Consider the following 16,873-nt stretch of genomic DNA (forward strand, 5'->3'; position numbering starts at 1 on the left):
AAACGGCTTATTTTTCATCTGCAGAAGTTGGCAGCTATCCTTATCTGTGAGGGAAGGAGTTCACAATACACAAAAGAACAGTTGCAATAAGAATGGGCATTAAAGTCAAGTCCAGGAACTGATCCAAGTTCTATTGCGTTTTTTTATTGTTATTATTTTAGAAACGTTGATCAATGATTTACCAGCTTATCACCAAAGCATGACTAGAAGACTTCAGCTTTTCCAAGCTGTCTTCCACTGGTAGTCTTGAACCTACATCCAATCAAAACAAACAAACAAAAGACCAAACAATTTTTTCACCTTGAGGGAGAAGTTAATCTGTCTATTGTACCTGCTCTACGATGAGCAGCAAAGTTAGTGCTTCCTGCCATTTTTCATGAGAGTGGCAATTCAAGGCCAGGATCATGCAGTGTCAGAGGAGGAAACAAGGGCTTTAATGACAATTTTTTGTGTTGGATAAGCAAGCTACTGCTGGCTAGCAAAGCTAGCGTATGCTCAGTTGGAGATTATCAAGCAGTTAGATCATAAAGAACAGAAACTTCCCAATTCTTGGCTCCAGAATTGATCACAAAGCAAAGTGCCTGAAGATTACAGAACTTGCAGGCTAACATGCCTTATTCTTCCCTATTACTCAGTGAGCTAGGCTCATTCAGTGAACAAGGAACAGACTTCACTCCACTAGCACCAGAATAAGTAGCACAGTACTAGGCAGTCACCAGCTCCAAGATGAATCCCACCTTCCTAGAGCCATATATTTATTCATCAGTCCTGTGGTCAGCCACGAAGAAGGCTCCAATACTTCCAGTGCTCTTAGAGCCACTGTGATTAACTGGCAATTTAATGTGAGTTGGTCTAACAGGTCTTTTGGCTGAAGAATCAGCTCCCAAGGTACAACCTAGATCACTAGAGGAGCACAGCAGATCCATGTACTTCATCTGTTGCAGGCAGAGCCCTAAGAGCCATACGGCGCATAAGCCAGTCTTGCTGATGCATTTGACTGTTGTCATAGGCAGCCTCATCCCACTTACAACAGGAGACATATCTTACCATAGCCAAGGGGACACTAGCTCATGTGGGCATGCACTTTTGGGGACTTCAGCCATTAAACATGTATCAACAGGGGCTACTTAAGACATATGCTATTTTACTGCAACAGTGTCATAATAAGGAAGACCAATGTGATTTTTTTTTTAATTATTTATTATCCCCTCCTCTGCACTTAAATTTACAGTGGTTTCTCAAAGAACATTCATACCTGTATACCTCTAAGAGGTAACAGACAAGATTGTTTCAGTCATACATACAAAATTACTCATGTTTACAAATTTTTGGCAATCATAGTAACCCGTTTTTTTCCTATTGCCATTGTCCCAACCATTGAAAAAAGACAGTGTACAATAATTTACATTGGAAGTATTTCAAAGTGCTTAATAGTGATTCTCTAGGAATATTTACAAGTGGCCTATACACATATGTACAGGTGTTACACTATAGCACAAGTTGTGGCTGGAATATGGCTTTCTATGGAAAGTGCTTTATATTTGGCCAGTGGTGTTACTGACTGACCAATTCAAGGGTTACTGATAAAAACTGTAACCACTAAAAGCTGAATTGTTGTGGACAGGTATTTACAAGGTTTGTTGTTAAGCTGTATAAAATAGGTATTTACATAAGTGTTCCATACATACAGAAAGTATCTTCATTCTTCCAAGAATGGAGGAAGTCTCAGCCACAAGACTGGTTATTATCCCCAAAAATGTAAAATACAAGTAAACTCAAAGAGATTGCTGATCCAATGCTCACGCCATATCATCATCTGTACTCACAACAGATATCTGTACAAAAAAAACAAGAGTTAGCCACAGCTCACTATAGGGCAGTCTAAAAAAAATAGGACCTAGTTCTGCTGGGTAACGATCAATTCAGCTACAGATTACTCCACGCCAGGCATAGGATAGTAGACACTTGCTACAACTTCAGTCTTGATTAAAAGGATGAGCTCTCAGCCTATTCAGCACAGCACTTGGGCTGCAGCTAATAAGTCTCTGCTTTTGAAAGCAGAGACTTCTCCCAAATTTGAGTCAGATGTTATTTATTGGTCTTTGCTGTCCACAGCCCAAAAGATTAACCAAGAGCCTCAGACAAATCTACTTACTGCAGGATAGGTATGGCCTACTGAACTGCTATGTCTTCCAATATCAATTGTGAGGTCCTCTTCTGTTGTTTTCAGATAGACAGGATTATCAAAATTCATGCTTTTCATGTTTTTGTGTTGCCAGTTACGCCACATGAAGTAGCCAGCTATTGCAGCCATCACCAGCAATACTTCAGAGAAAGAAAAGTATTGTAAGCATTGAGCAGTGTCAGGTCAAACGCCAGACTAAGTGGAGGCTTATCCCACAACAGGGGGGCCCAAATGCTAGTGAATGCTGTACTCACGGATAGGAAGAACAGCCCAGGCAGCCGATGTCCCTCTGGCAGCAGCTACTTCAGACACTGTGCCACTGATGTTGAATCCTGCATGAAAATTTACAAAACAGTGAGGCTGCTTACTGACAGGGCAGGCTTAGTCAGATGCAGGCACTTTCTCAGTAATGCATTGCAAGAACAGCCTAACAGGCTTCATCCTATCTTAAAAGATTTTTTTTTAACTGCTCATCTTCTGAGCACTCCTGGGACATCACAGATACTATGGGTTTCCTACTGTCATAAAGTGAACCAATTCTTTTCATCACAGCAGGCTGTGGCTGTTGTATTTGGACTACATACATGACCTGTATTCTCTGTTTGCATGCAGAGGAGAAAAGCTTCGAGTAGGCTAGTGGGTCAGCTTGTATTTAGCTTTTGCAAAGTTTAACATTTTGAGTTATTGGGACCAGTACCTCCAGGAACTAGTCCAACAGTTGGAGATTTTTCTGTTGTGCTGGCATCTTTAGCCTCAGTGTAAGCCACAGTTGTTCCAGTACCTGAAACTAATTATAGATCAAGAACCCAGTTAATCCTGAAGTTCTGAAATGGCTTAGCTATGACATCCATGGTGGCAAACGTTTAGCAAATGGTAGAATGATCATGCAGCTTGTTAGCTTAATTGGAAACAATGACAGTTATTTCACTAGTAAGTCCACCCTCACCTACAATTTTTTTGATCAAAAACTTTAAGAACCAGGTTAGACAGTTATCATGCATAACCTACATGTATTTACAGAGGGAATCATTAAAACCATTAGCTACCCTATCCCTCAATACCTATTTTCTGGATGCAATTTGGATTTGGTCAAGATACGTGTATGTATATGTATCAATCCTTTAGAGCACTCACTAGTTTCACCAACTGAGAGCAAAGGGTCCTCACATTGTATAGTCTGGCTGTTGCAGTCAGAGTCAACATGTGACAGCGCAAGTGGTACTTTGCACTCTCTAGTTGCACTAGACTGCACAGGCAAGCCTGCCACATAGCGCTCTGGATAGCGGTAGCCTATTTGGACCTGGAAAGATCTTCCTTGCACAGACTGTCAGTTTTCAGCATGGTGTGTTTATATACTGTAGAGTCATATTAGTTTATACTTAGCCTATATAGCCCGTATGTTATGAGAAGGGGGCTAGGTGTATTTATGCATGTGCTTGCTGTCTGCAGAAAGCCAGGGAGCTCCAAAGTATTATTGCAAGTGATGATGATGCAGAAGCCAAGCATGGACTTTGAACAGCACTGCAGACTAAGTGGCTGCTTAATGCATGCTAGAGGATCACCCCCTTGAAGACGAATTACATCAGACTAACCCATGCAATAACATATGCTATCTAGATTGCCATGGTAGCATCTTACAGATTCAGTACCCCCATTCCTTTCCTTGTCCAGCCCAGAAAATATTTGAGTCGTATTACTATACCTGCACATCTCAGACCATCCTCTTGCAAGAAGTAGCCAGCAGGACATGCACAGGTATACTTCGGAGAGTGTTCATTTATCTGAGGAGCAGGCAGGCACAGATAGCTACAGCCTCCATTTGCCATATTGTCTTCGCACCAGTTCTTGCCTGTTGGTACAAATTAATTTTAAACTGCCCAGAGTGAGCCTTCATGCTAATAAGTATAGCACAACTTTTTATTCAGTCATTGCTGTTCTAGAGTAACTTCTCTCTGCAAGGTAGTCTTGTGCCTACTCTGGCTGAGCAAGAGGCATTGCAGCTACCCCTTCTCTCAATTCCAGTGAGGGCACCTATGCTAGGAGCAACATGCACAGCATAGAACTAGAAAACTGCACAGGTGAATGAGATTTTCCCAAGCTTCTCTAGCAGCTTGATTACYACCACCCAAACAGGGCAGTCTTCACACATAAGTATACACTGACATAACTACAAACCATATGCGAGATACCTGAAGGCTGAACAAGTTCATGATACACAATGATGTCCTGTGCATCATTGAGGTTGTTTACTAGGGTAACCAATTCAGATCCGGTAAATTTGTTGGCACCATAGACTGCCTCATTCTCCCCATCAATCCAGTACACTCGGTCCTAGAAGACAGAATCATTGCATCCCATTACATTTGGGTTAGTTTCAGTCAGCTATTGCAGCATAGTTGTTAGCTATGCACCAGCAAAAACACGAGGTCAGACACAAGGAGTACCAGAAGCTATTCTTACCTCAAATATTGTTACAGCAAGAGGATGGGGAAGAAACATATGAGACTTTAGCACAAGTCTACGGTCCTGGCCATTCAAGTCCACGCTGGACAGCATATGCAGTTTAGAATCAAGCCAGTACAGACGGCTTTTTACAAGATCTATGGGAGGCAGAGGGGAGAGGGAAGTGGAAAAAGGAGGGGAAAAAAAATCAGTATCTACATGGAGAAGACATCTAGAGTATTCTGCAAAAGCAGAAATACAAGTTCAAGCATTGTTGCACTTTTACCCTAATCTCTTTTCATACGGGAATGCAGAAGGCCTGCTACAGTGCTGCCTCAGTGGCCTGCACCTCAAAATAAAGCCAGGCAAGGAAGTTTACTATTTCAGTATCTGCAAAAGTACCTTTGCCTGTTGGAATGTCTTCAGGCATGCTAGAACTTACTATTCTCTGCAAATAGTTCTCTGAAGGAGAACCAGTTCAACATACCTAGAGCAATTCCATTAGGCCACTGGATTTCTGTTGTCACAAGCTGCTGTCTGTCAAATCCATTCATTCCTGCTTTCTCAATTTTTGCTGGCTCACCCCAGTCTGACCAGTACATAAAGCTGTGAAGTAGAATTTATGTTGTATGATGCACTAGAGTACTGTGTAGTATTACTTGTAACCATTTAACAAGTAGCTAGATAAAGGATACCAAAGTCAATTATAAGGACACAGATAAGCTTGCAGGTCTCACATTTTTAGAGAATCAGGACACATACTCACCCAGAGAGAGGATCTACAGCTATGGAAGCTGGTTCTCTTAGCTCAGAGAAAAACAGAGTCTTCCTTTTCATGCCATCTAGGCTAGCCACTGAAATGATCTTTGCAGCTGAGTCAGTCCAGTAGATGTTCTTGTAAATCCAGTCAACAGCAATTCCAGCTGGGCTCTGTATGTTGTCTAGGATTCTGATGTGTTTTCCAACTTTGTCACGGCTATCAACAGAGGCACTAGAAGACAAGAATTACTTGCTTTCACCACTCCTTCCACAGGTAGTGCTGTTTGGTATGACTCAGCAAATATGACACACAGATCTTAGGCAGACAATCTAGGAAATGTGCTTGCAACTTTCCACAAGGTGCTTTCTCATTCAATCTTGGCAACAGTTAATAGGAAGTGTAATTAGCATAAACATAGGCATTGATTGGAACTTGCACCTGCTGCACATTAGGTGTAGGACATTAGCAATCTAGTTCTTAGCACTGAAGTTTAGAGCAGTATCTTGGGTAAGGTGCAAGATGCTTAGGGGAAAACACTCTAGAATTTAGAGACCAAGTCTTCAGTTTGTTTACCTGAAGATTGCTTTTTGGCTGAAATCAGCCCAATAGAGCTTTTGCTCAGCGATGTCAGCATCTAGAGCTACAGTGTTTCTTAGCTGCTCTACTAGCTGAATATATTCTTTCCTTTCAAGGCCAATCTTCCTGATATCCCGGCGGTTGGTGAAAATCAGACATGGCTCTTTCCCTGTGAAAAGAGTGTACGGGTTATTTGTAGTTCTAGACAAACAGCCACACACTGTTCTTGTAAGACATGTTTAACAGTTGCAGCATCTGCTGTTCCCCTAATGCTAGTGGATGCTAACAAAGGTCTTCACTGTACCATACCTTGTCTGTCTCTCCCTCCAGAACTTGACTATCAGGTAGAAGGAGAATTCAGGAGTACTCAAGTCTTTATGTGCTGTTCTCCATATAATTTGTAATCAACATCATAACACCTGCAATAGCATGTGTAGTGACTCATATCCTACCTCCTTTCAAAGTGGCTTTCATGCCTAGGAGGTATAGAAATCTTATGCCAAAACTTACCTACTGCCTTGCACACTCCAGTAGCAAGATCCATCTGATAGCCACGACTACATTCACATTTGTAGCCACCTTTCAGATTGATGCAAATTTGACTACAGATACCAGGGTTTTGGCACTCATCAATATCTGCAAAGACAACATAACTCATTTGTTCATTTGTTCTTATCCAACAAGATCAGCGGGGTCTAGATTAACACAGCTGATACTTGCCTCCACATGTTCTCCTATCTACAAGTTCAAACCCAGCTGGGCAGTCACATTCATAGCTAATAACAAGGTCTCTGCAGATATGAGAGCATCCACCGTTGTTCACCAGACATTCATTTATGTCTAGAAGAGAAGAATTGTCTTGTTCTTAGATCTTAAAGACACACTTGAATTTTTGTCCTGGAGTAGTCCACCAGATATCCATATATCCTCTAATGATACCTGCCCCAACTCCATTGGCACTTGAAGTCATGTGCAAGAGAGCCTTCTCAAGATCCGTATTTGCTCAGCTATCATCATCATGTTGCTTATATTACAAGTTGGTAGCAGCAGACCAATACTGAAGCTCCTGGAAGCTTCAGCAGAGTTTTAGTGCTTTCCAAGTGCCTTGTAGTCATTGAGAAGTCATCCCAATAGCTTATTGGGCTAGGGTAAAGCTAGCCTACTGACTGGATTGCTTTTGGTTTTCTTGTTAAGAAGAAAAACACAGATAAGCATCCCACAGGCTGACAGCCAACAACTCAGAAGCAGTATCCAAGTCTGGCTAGCGGCCAACATTGTGCAATGAGTTTGTTCACTTACTACACTCCTTGAGGGGCTCATCGCTCCAGTCCTTGCAATCCCTCTGCTGGTTACACACTTTACTGATGTCTATGCACTCTCCACTTCTGCACTTGAATTTGCCAGGTCCAGAGCACTGAATGACTGAGATAATGAAGATTGTGAGGAGACCACCAATTTCAGAGATTCTATGCCATCTTTATCCTTGCTTAATTCCACACTTACCATTATTACAACTGGCTTCATCAGTGCCATCCAGACAGTCTCTCACACCATTACATTGCCTACTCCCATGGATACAGTTCCCATCTTCACATCTGAACTGGTCTGGTCTACAGGTCCGAGAAGCTAAGGACAGAGCCACTACAGAGTTAAATTCCAATGGTCTGCTGAAGGAACAGACAGGAGCGAAGGAGCACCTTTTTTAGAGGAAGAAGTAAGTTAACTTACGGCAGTTGATTTCATCACTCCCATCCTTGCAGTCAGGATCTCCATCACAGCGCCACTTCTTATGGATACATTCACCCGAGCCGCACTGCACCTCACTGGCAGAGCACTTCACAGGAGGGGCAGGCTGGCGGCCACATTGCTCTAGAGATTCATCAGACTGGTCAGAACAGTCGGCATCATCATCACACACCCAGCTGATAGGGATGCAGGTGGAGCTCTTGCACTGGAACTCATGAGCACCACAGGTTGGGGGCACGCACTCCAGCTCATCACTACCATCGCTGCAGTCATCTTGGCCATTGCAGACGAAGCTTTTGGAAATACACTGCCCACTACTGCATGTGAACTCTGCTGGATTACAAGTCACATTGCCTGGAGTAACAGGAGTAAGAGATTAGCAGATTATCACAAGAAGGCAGATTTTCTTATGAAGAGTATTTTTACTTTGCAAGGTTCTTTGCTTCATCATCAGTTCCCGACAGTAGGTCAGCATCCTGTGTAAGGCTCTGGGAGAGCCCAAGTGTCCTGCAGGTGGCCAGCTGAGCTCTGCAGAGACAGTCCTTATTATCTCAGTTGTTATAATGAGCAAGAGGCATCAGTTGTGCTACGGAGTGAAGATAACTTTTCTGAAGCAGCTAGGCTGTTCTGCTTCAGAGTGCTAGCCTCTGGGAGAACAGACTCTGTGAATCAGAGATAGAAGGTAAGAGAATTGCCATCTGTGGAATCCAGACTATGGTTTAGATAGCCAGATGGTCAGCATGCACTGTAGTTTGAAATTGAAGTGCTTTGTGCTGGTCCCCAGGAGAACAGTGGCCTTTGGCCTGGATTACTGGGGATAACAGATCAAGATCTTGCACCACTTGATCCTGTGGCATTTAGCACATCCACACAACTTACAGCAGTACCAATTATGCTCTTTTTGTAGCAGTGTAGCTAGCAGCTCAGTATGCCTAGGCTGATAATTTTATCAGCTCCATTAAACACTGCCTGAAAATTTACTTGTCAGATAAAGGCACTTGCTTGCCAAGAATGGCAGCTACCCCATGGATGTTGAGCAGAAGTCTAGAGTTCAGTATTCTGTTAGCCTGACAGAAGTCAACCCTGAGGCTTTGCTCACAAACTTTTGGTTCACCTTAGGCAACTGCTGTGTTAGTAGTTCATCAGAACGAACAAGGAATGCTGCACTGAGGCTGGCAGTTGCATCTTCACTGGAGTACTGCCCTGGAGTTGTCCCTTGCAACACTTCAGACCAGTCCCCTAGCCTGTACTTTCAGACAAGTGTGCAAAATACACCAGCCTGGAGTACTGAGCAAATCAGCTGCTTCCTACAGCTTGGTTACAAGTCACTACCATATTTTTAAGAGACAAGGTTGTTAACATAATCACCAGCTAATGCTGCTTGCTGAGAAACTCTGCAGCGAGCAAGTTGTGATGGTTTGCTTGATAGGCAACTAAGCCTATGACTACTGTGATTTTTGGCTGGTTTTGACAGTAAGTGTTGACTATTATATTGCTGTACTCCTTAACTTAGGAAGATACAGGAGTGTTAGAACAAGTCTACAACACAAACATGAATATAGTGTTAAGGAAATATTTACATTATGAGAGATTTATCTTCCCAGGTATACTGCCCAGCTAGCTCCTTTCAGGTCAAGTCAATTTCAAATAGAGTTATGCAGCCACCATTTCTTTCTTCCCTTACCACAATTCTCTTCATCTTCTCCACTGTCACAGTCTCTTTCACCATCACATTTCCAGGACATTGGGATACACTGGGTTGACTGAGGACCACAGTTGATTTCATTTACCCGGCATGTTCTCATATCTATTGAAAAAAGTTTAAGTTCAATTTAAGAGTCCTGAAACTTAAGAACTACTGATCTTGGGTTTTAGCAGTCCTCCTGAAGTTGAGTCTAAAAGGCTCCAGCTTCAAACCCAATTGCAGTTAGGTGTCAGCATCCATCTAAATCAATGGCCACGTCATAGAAGATGTTACTTCAGTCTGTACTATTCAGTTAAAAAAAGAACACTTCAGTTCCTAATACATTAGGAGTCTCTCTGTGGTGGTAGCTTTGTTACTTGTTATTGTGCACTAGCTATATTGCAGAAGGTTGAGCTGTAACATACAGTTGCAGACAGCATGCAGCAGTAATGCCAAAGTGCAGTAGGGCTTGGGGATGAAGTATGGAGATTGCTTCTCAGTGCAGCTTCCACTAATACAGACAAGTGAAGTTTTATAGATCAACAGGATCTATATTCCTAAATTAGTAAAAACAGTTAAAACTGGAGCATATTCCAAGAGCTTCTAGTCAGACTTTTGCTTTCTTCCCCACGTATATTCAGTCACCTAGTTCCTGTTCTAGGTCTGGCTATTTTACAGCTAGTTTTCTTAGAGGTTTCTTGAGTTTCAAGAGTCTTCTTGTTCACTCAGTGAACAAGCCACTGCAATACTTAAGGCTCTTGTGTGCTTACTGCTCCTCACTGATAGGAAAATCTTGGTGAACCTTGCTATCAGCTATCAACCATGAGGGCAGATCTCCCTCTCATTTCTGAGACCTTTTAATAAGAAGTCTTGTCAAGTTACTGATGTGGCCACTGCCAAGCTACACAGGTGCTCTCCAGAGCAAGCACTTCCTTCTTGTAGGACAAAAGCCAAACCCCAGGCAGGTATGAACTCAAAACACTTCCTCCCCTTTCCACACGCCTCCAGTTTCCCCACCAGCACTGTTGGGCCAGGCTCACTTACGGCACAGCTCAGGACTCTCATCAGATCCATCCTCACAGTCCGGATCCCCATCACACTGCCACCTGTTAGGCACACACTGACCACTGTTGCACACAAAATCAGATTCAGCACATGTCTTCTTTACTGCAAGGGAGAAGGACAGCCACTTGTTCAGATACCAGAGCTAAGCTTGTTTGTTGCAGTGAGAGAAGCGCTCTGCTGCTCCAGTCAAGTGATGTAGCACCTCCATCTCTTGAGTGCCTGATGCCTTCTTCCACCAGTCTTAATGACAGCCCTGCTTAACACCTCTTAGAGAATTACACCAGTGCACAGAGAATCTTCCTGCAAGTACACACTGAAGAAGTGCTGCCGTTAAGGGTGACCAGACTTCTAGAAGAATTGCTACTTGGAACAAACCTGAGTTGCAGCAAGATTATATTTGGATTTTAAACTCTAACAGTTTATTATCAAGGCATTTGGCATGCAGTGGCACTAGAAGTGCAGTGTTATATAGCCCTGAGGTAACTGTCAGTCTACTCAAGTAGGTCTAAACTGTTCAACCACATCTGGTCACCTACCCTTGTATCCAAGTGTGCTTAAAGCAACAGTTGCCAGCCAGACACAGACTTAGTCTTTATAGAGGCTGAACAGAATCATTTTCATATAGAAGAAAAGATATTTAATCATGGATTAACCAGTATCTAAGTGCTAACAGCAGCTAATTTCTACCACATCTTAAAGCAATACTAGAAAAGCATTGCAGTCTGTTCTTCATAATGATTATCCTGGAAAATAAGAGTTCTGGTCATGAGCTTTTACCTCAGCACCAAGTCCAGCAGATTTTCAGCATTCAGTGAATTTTAACTATATCAGAGGGATACAAGGCATGTAGAGAATTTGTCCTTTGCTCTGTATTCCATCTGGCAATGGAGGTGCTGGACAGGACAAGCAGCTCTGTCCCCAAGACACCATCAAATCTTCTCCACTAACATCAAGGCTAATTACCAAGAACTAATATAGAGATATTGCTTTTGCCTGAGTACTTACCACAAGTCATCTCATCACTGCCATCTGAACAGTCTTCATCACCATCACACTTCCAGAGTAAAGGAATACAGCGTCCATTACTACACGCAAATTGGGATTCCTCACATTTTGCTCTTGCACCTTCAATGAGAAGAGAAACTTGAGCCCCGATACTGTTTTAGCAATACTTCTTGGTATCAGCAGCAAAGGAAGATATCCAGCTTAATAAACAGAATAAATTAGCATGAGACCAGATCTGAGCTCCAAGACTTTTGGCTGTAGTCATCATAATCATGACAGGAGAACAGAAGTTTTCAGAGCACAGGCGCAGACTAAGCAGTATGACAGCATGCCTGCAGGACAGCGGTAAGCCATCCTCAGTGGTCTCACTACTGAGCTTTGCAGATTCACAAGTGGTAGTGGGATGCATGCACACACTGATTTTTGCTCTCTGAAGCCCAGTACTTCATTCTCAAAGCTCTTCAAACTTTGAGCAAACCAGGTTCAAATGTGCCTGACATCAAGTTGGATTAGCATTTCAGTACTCTGCTGCTAATACACTGTAACAGGATCCCCGACATGTCTGCAGTAAGATAGTTTAGCAATCTGCCCAGCAGCTGAACAACAGTTTTTCTTGACATAAGTTGCTCCAGCAGCGGAAGCCCTGCAGTCTGGAAAATGATCATGGAGGACATAGCTCTTTGCCACCATCTGGTTGTTAATAAAGTCCTCAAACAAGAGCACCAAAAGAAGTTCCTATACGTATGAGAAATGAGTCTGAAGACCAGACTCCTCATGAGACTTATCTAGGTCTTCCTTATTAAGGCAGGGTCAAACATGAGGTTAAGAGAGCACAATAATCATAGAACCACAGACTCTGTAAGGTTGGAAGGGACCTCTAGAGATCATCTAGTCCAACCTCCCTGCTCAGCAAGGTCACTTAGAGCACAGTAGACAGGGTTGCATCCAGGCAGGCCTTGAAGATCTCCAGAGAAGGAGACTCCACAACCTCTCTGGGCAACCTGTCCCAGTGCTCTGTCACTCTCACAGGGAAGAAATTCCCCCTCACGTTCAGGCAGAACTTCCTGTGCTTCAGTTTGTGCCCATTGCCTCTTGTGCTGTCACATGGGACAACTGAAAAGAGTTTGTCCCCATCCCCTTGACACCCTCCCTTCAGATGCTTGTACACGTTGATAAGATCCCCCCCTCCCAGATTTCTCTTCCCCAGGTTAAACAGGCCCAGCTCTTGCAGCAGTCGTTCCTCATAGGGCAGATGCTCCAGCCCTCCGATCATCTTTGTAGCCCTATGCTGGACTCTCTCCAGTGGCTCCAGTCTCTCTTGTCCTGGGGAGCCCAGAACTGGACAAGAGGACTCGAGATGAGGCCTCCCCAGGGCTGAGGAGAGGGGCAGGATCACCTCTGTCGACCTGCTGGCAACACTCTTCCTAATGCACCCCAGGATACAATTGGCCTTCTTGGCCACAARGGCACATTGCTGRCTCATGGTCAATCCGTCATCTACCAGCACTCCCAGGTCCTTCTCTGCAGAGCTGCTCTCCAGAAGGTCAGCCACCAGCTGGTACTGGTGCCCAGGGTTATTCTTCCCCTGGGTGCAAGACTCTGCACTTGCCCTTGTTGAGCCTCATGAGGTTTCTCTCTGTCCAGCTCTCCAGCCTGTCCAGGTCTCTCTGAATGGCAGCACAGCCCTCAGGTGTATCAGCCACTCCTCCCAGCTTGGGATCATCAGCAAACTTGCTGAGGATGCACTCTGTCCCCTTATCCAGGTCATTGATGAAGAAGTTGAACAGGATGGGACCCAGTACTGAGCCCTGGGGGACGCCACCAGCCACAGGCCTCCAACTAGACTCCTTGCCATTAATGATGGCCCTCTGAGCTCTGCCTTTCAGACAGTTCTCAATCCACCTCACTGTCCAAAATAATAATTTATCACTACCTTCCAGAACTAATTCTCTTGAGATCCCTATCAGTTGGGAGAAAACTTGTTAGTACACTTGAGTCAGGTACTGCTTTGTGTGTGATGCTTAGTGTTCATCACATGCATTTTCCAAAATATTTTAGTTTTGAAGCTCCCATTCCTCAAGGGAAGCTACCATGCCTTGGAGCTCTTATAACTGTCAGTAGAGTAGCAGCCAAGCCACAGCTGCTCCATGAAATGCATGCAGGGAAGTGTATAAGCTTATGCACTAGTTTTGGCTGCACGTGTCTTTGGCATGATGCAAGACTCCCACTCCTCCCTGGTTTATTGCACTATTTAATGGAAGTGCTTTGTCTTGGCATTCCAAGGCCAGCAAAGGGCATCTAACTTTAGCAGACCATACCAATAACACTATGTGTTATTTTTATGTCTTCCATGTATGATATGCAAAACACAAGACAGTTTCCAAGCAGAGGGAAGCTATTTAGCCTATTGAAACAGATATATTTCACACCATATTGGCTAGCAATCAGCTACTAGGTAATGGCATGCCCTGGGCAGAACACAAGCAAGAAAACAAGGGCAATTTTATCTGCTTCCTCTCGCATGAGGAGTAAAGAATTTGAAATAGCAATTTATTAGGTTCTGACAGTATTTTAAGCAGTTTTACAGGTTGCATCTGACAAGTAAGTTAGTGCTTTATTCAGTCAAGCCATAACTTGTACTGGTACTCTCTGAATACAGTTATCGTGAAACAATTGATTATTCCCGCATGCGCTTTACGTTTCCAACCCTCCACCTCTTTTCAGAATGGGAGTTATATCAGTCTGAACCTTTTAATAGCATGGTTTTGCAAAGCTACCACTGTTTTGTCAAAGGCTGTTGAGTCAGTACAATCTTGCCATGCTAGAAGGCTCACCCCAGGCAGCTTAGAGAGCCAGCAGAGCCATGGCTATCAACTTGCTCTTATACTAAGAACGAAGTTGGCCAGTTATCTAACAGAGGTAGCTATCTGCATGCAAATCCTGGTCACACATTATTCCACTTATTACTGTATTATTACTTAAATACAAAATAACTGACTCCTGCTAGTTTTCAAAGTGTCCTCACCTAGGCTTTCAGAGTGAGAGCAGTCAACCTTTCCCAAAATAGCATACCAGAGATATTAGACTAAGCCTGCCACTCAGGAGATCCCAAAATAACTCCACAGCCCTTAGTTATTCTATTTCAAACTAGAATAACTCAGAGATAAGGCTTGCTAAGATTACATAGCACATTGTGATTACAAGTGTAACATCACTTTGACCAAACAGAACAGTGAAGCTACAAACAATGAAATGAAACAATAACCAAGCTTGGACTTACAGCTTTAATTTTATAATTAAGACTACTGCAAGAAGCCCTTCCAAGAAAGTGTCACCTCTCCAGACTCTGCCACATGAAATGTCAGAGCAAATACTTTTTTTAGCCCATGGACAAGCAAAGGACTGAGAACACCTAACACCCACACAACTGCAGGAAGGTAAAGGTCATCATCTGTTGCTGCTCCTGGAGATGGCCGTCAAGCTATAAAGGCCACTTGAAGTAAGCTCCAGTTAAGATAAAGGTTATTTCCAGACACTAAGGATGGTCCCTTTTCTCATGCTGAGCACAGTCCTGCAATACCAGATAGACATTTAGTTATGACAATACAAGCCTAATCTAGTGCTGTTTGAAGCAACCTCTGTTGCAGTTCCAGTCATTAGACACTTAGCAATTTCTAGCACAGCACCAGTTAACCATGAATTCAAAGAACCTGTTCACTTGYGAATCGTACACTAGAAGCACCCTTGCACCTTCCCTCCTCTTTGGGATAAGGCTTAGAGGAGAGAAGAAAAAAGATACGGAGAACCAGTAGCTACACAGTCTGTGATTGCTAACATAAGTATCAGTGTTTCCCGGACACATACTTATTAGAAGTTGGTTTAAAGTAGTAACTTGTGCATGGTGAAGGAGCACAGTTACAACAGCTGCCCAAGTTAAACTAGGAATTGCTTTCTTGTTACCTCACTGCTCTCACTGTTCGTCTCAGCCCCTTAAGCAGGTTGTCAGATTACTTGTCTAGGCAGCCTCAAACATGTGACACTTGTGTGCTGTCATCTGACACCAAGTCCCAGAAAAGCTTGCAGTAATGATTAGGAAACCCTGTGAGAACTCAGACAGGAACTAGCTTCTATTCCCTGGAAACCCTGGCAATTATAAGTTTTAGTGGCCCCAGCAGCTTTCTCCTACTAACTCTGATGGAAGAACAAGACTTAAGCTTCTGGTGGACTCTTGTCACCCTTTGTTTCATGCTCCTTGTTGGGATTTTTGGCAACAGTGACTAACAGTTTCAGTACCAGCCAGTTTCGTCCCTCTTACTAGGGAGGTCTAGTGAGAAGGTCTGTTTGCTGCAGACCAGATGTGGAAATAGTACATGACTGGGAACTGATGGGTGACCAAACAGACACTTTCCTTTTCTTCTTCCATAGCTCCTCATTTGAGGCCTGGATGCACTATGCCCCTAGCTGTGCTACACCTGACAGATCCAGTGCCCAAAGTATTGTATGCTGCTAGGACTACAAGACCTTGCCATCTGTACACACACTGCTAACGCAATGAAGATCCTGAGCCTATTTGGGGACGAGGATGAAGGTCAACAGTTTACTTAGCTTACCCCAGATAGCATACAATGGATACAGTGATGCCCATCCCCACCTAGGAACATAGCCTGGACCCCAATTTTTTCAGGAAGGAGTCAGCCAATTGATTACTACCTCCAGTCAAGTGGAAAGTAATGCATATGTTCCAGTGGTAACAGCTTCCACATTAGGAGACAACCCTGGAGCTAGCCACACTCTGCGCCACCAGCAAGCGCCACGCTTGCAAGATGGGACCGCGGCCTGGCAAGACTCAACCTTGCCACCAGGTGGAGATATTTTATGGTGGTTGCGCTTGGCCTTGAACTAGAGCCATGCCAGTGCTGCTGGATGCCACAAAGCCAAAGTTGCAGAGTAGTTTGACAGCACCTCCAACGCTGCGTGCCTTGCGGGGGCTCCTATCCCTTCTCCCGGGAGCAAACCCGCAAGCCTCCCAGTATGAGCCAGACACACGGACTTTCCCAGAGCAGCGCAGTGGGAACACGGCCCGTTCCCGCGGGGCTCGGAGGCCCCGGGGCCACCCAGCCGCGCGCCGCTCCCGGGGGGCGGGGAAGCCAGAGGGGCTCCAGCCCCCGCGCCCCGAGGTGGGGGGCGGCAGCGGGCATGCGGGGAGGGAGAGAGGCCGACTGCGCTGCTCGCCGGCGGTGGCCGTGGGAGCCCGGGCCCGCCTGGGCGGCCGCGCCGCGCAACCCCCGCGTCATCCAGGGCTGCAAGAGCGGCGGCAGTGGCGCGCAGAAATAAATAAATAAGTAAGATTTTGGGGGGGATGGGGAGAGGGGGGCAGCCCGCCGCGCACTCACCGTCGGCGGCGGCGCGC

General features: G+C 44.4%; 1 protein-coding gene across 1 annotated transcript; it reads right to left on the reverse strand.

The window, feature by feature from the left end:
- Positions 1-1,171: 1,171 nt before the first annotated feature.
- Positions 1,172-16,872, reverse strand: VLDLR (very low density lipoprotein receptor; the record flags this gene model as incomplete). The annotated part of the gene is made up of 19 exons (XM_085311415.1): positions 1,172-1,835; positions 2,156-2,325; positions 2,440-2,517; positions 2,883-2,972; positions 3,888-4,034; positions 4,375-4,516; positions 4,646-4,785; positions 5,115-5,233; positions 5,394-5,618; positions 5,961-6,132; positions 6,474-6,599; positions 6,684-6,803; positions 7,263-7,385; positions 7,467-7,604; positions 7,692-8,063; positions 9,394-9,516; positions 10,438-10,560; positions 11,464-11,583; positions 16,857-16,872. Coding segments are annotated over 19 exons (2,580 nt in total), but the record flags the coding sequence as incomplete, so codon positions are not given.
- Position 16,873: the final 1 nt, after the last annotated feature.

Source organism: Rhea americana, unplaced genomic scaffold, assembly GCF_003343005.1.
Source record: "Rhea americana isolate MKP2758 unplaced genomic scaffold, rheAme1 scaffold_340, whole genome shotgun sequence".
Lineage (NCBI taxonomy): Eukaryota > Metazoa > Chordata > Aves > Rheiformes > Rheidae > Rhea > Rhea americana.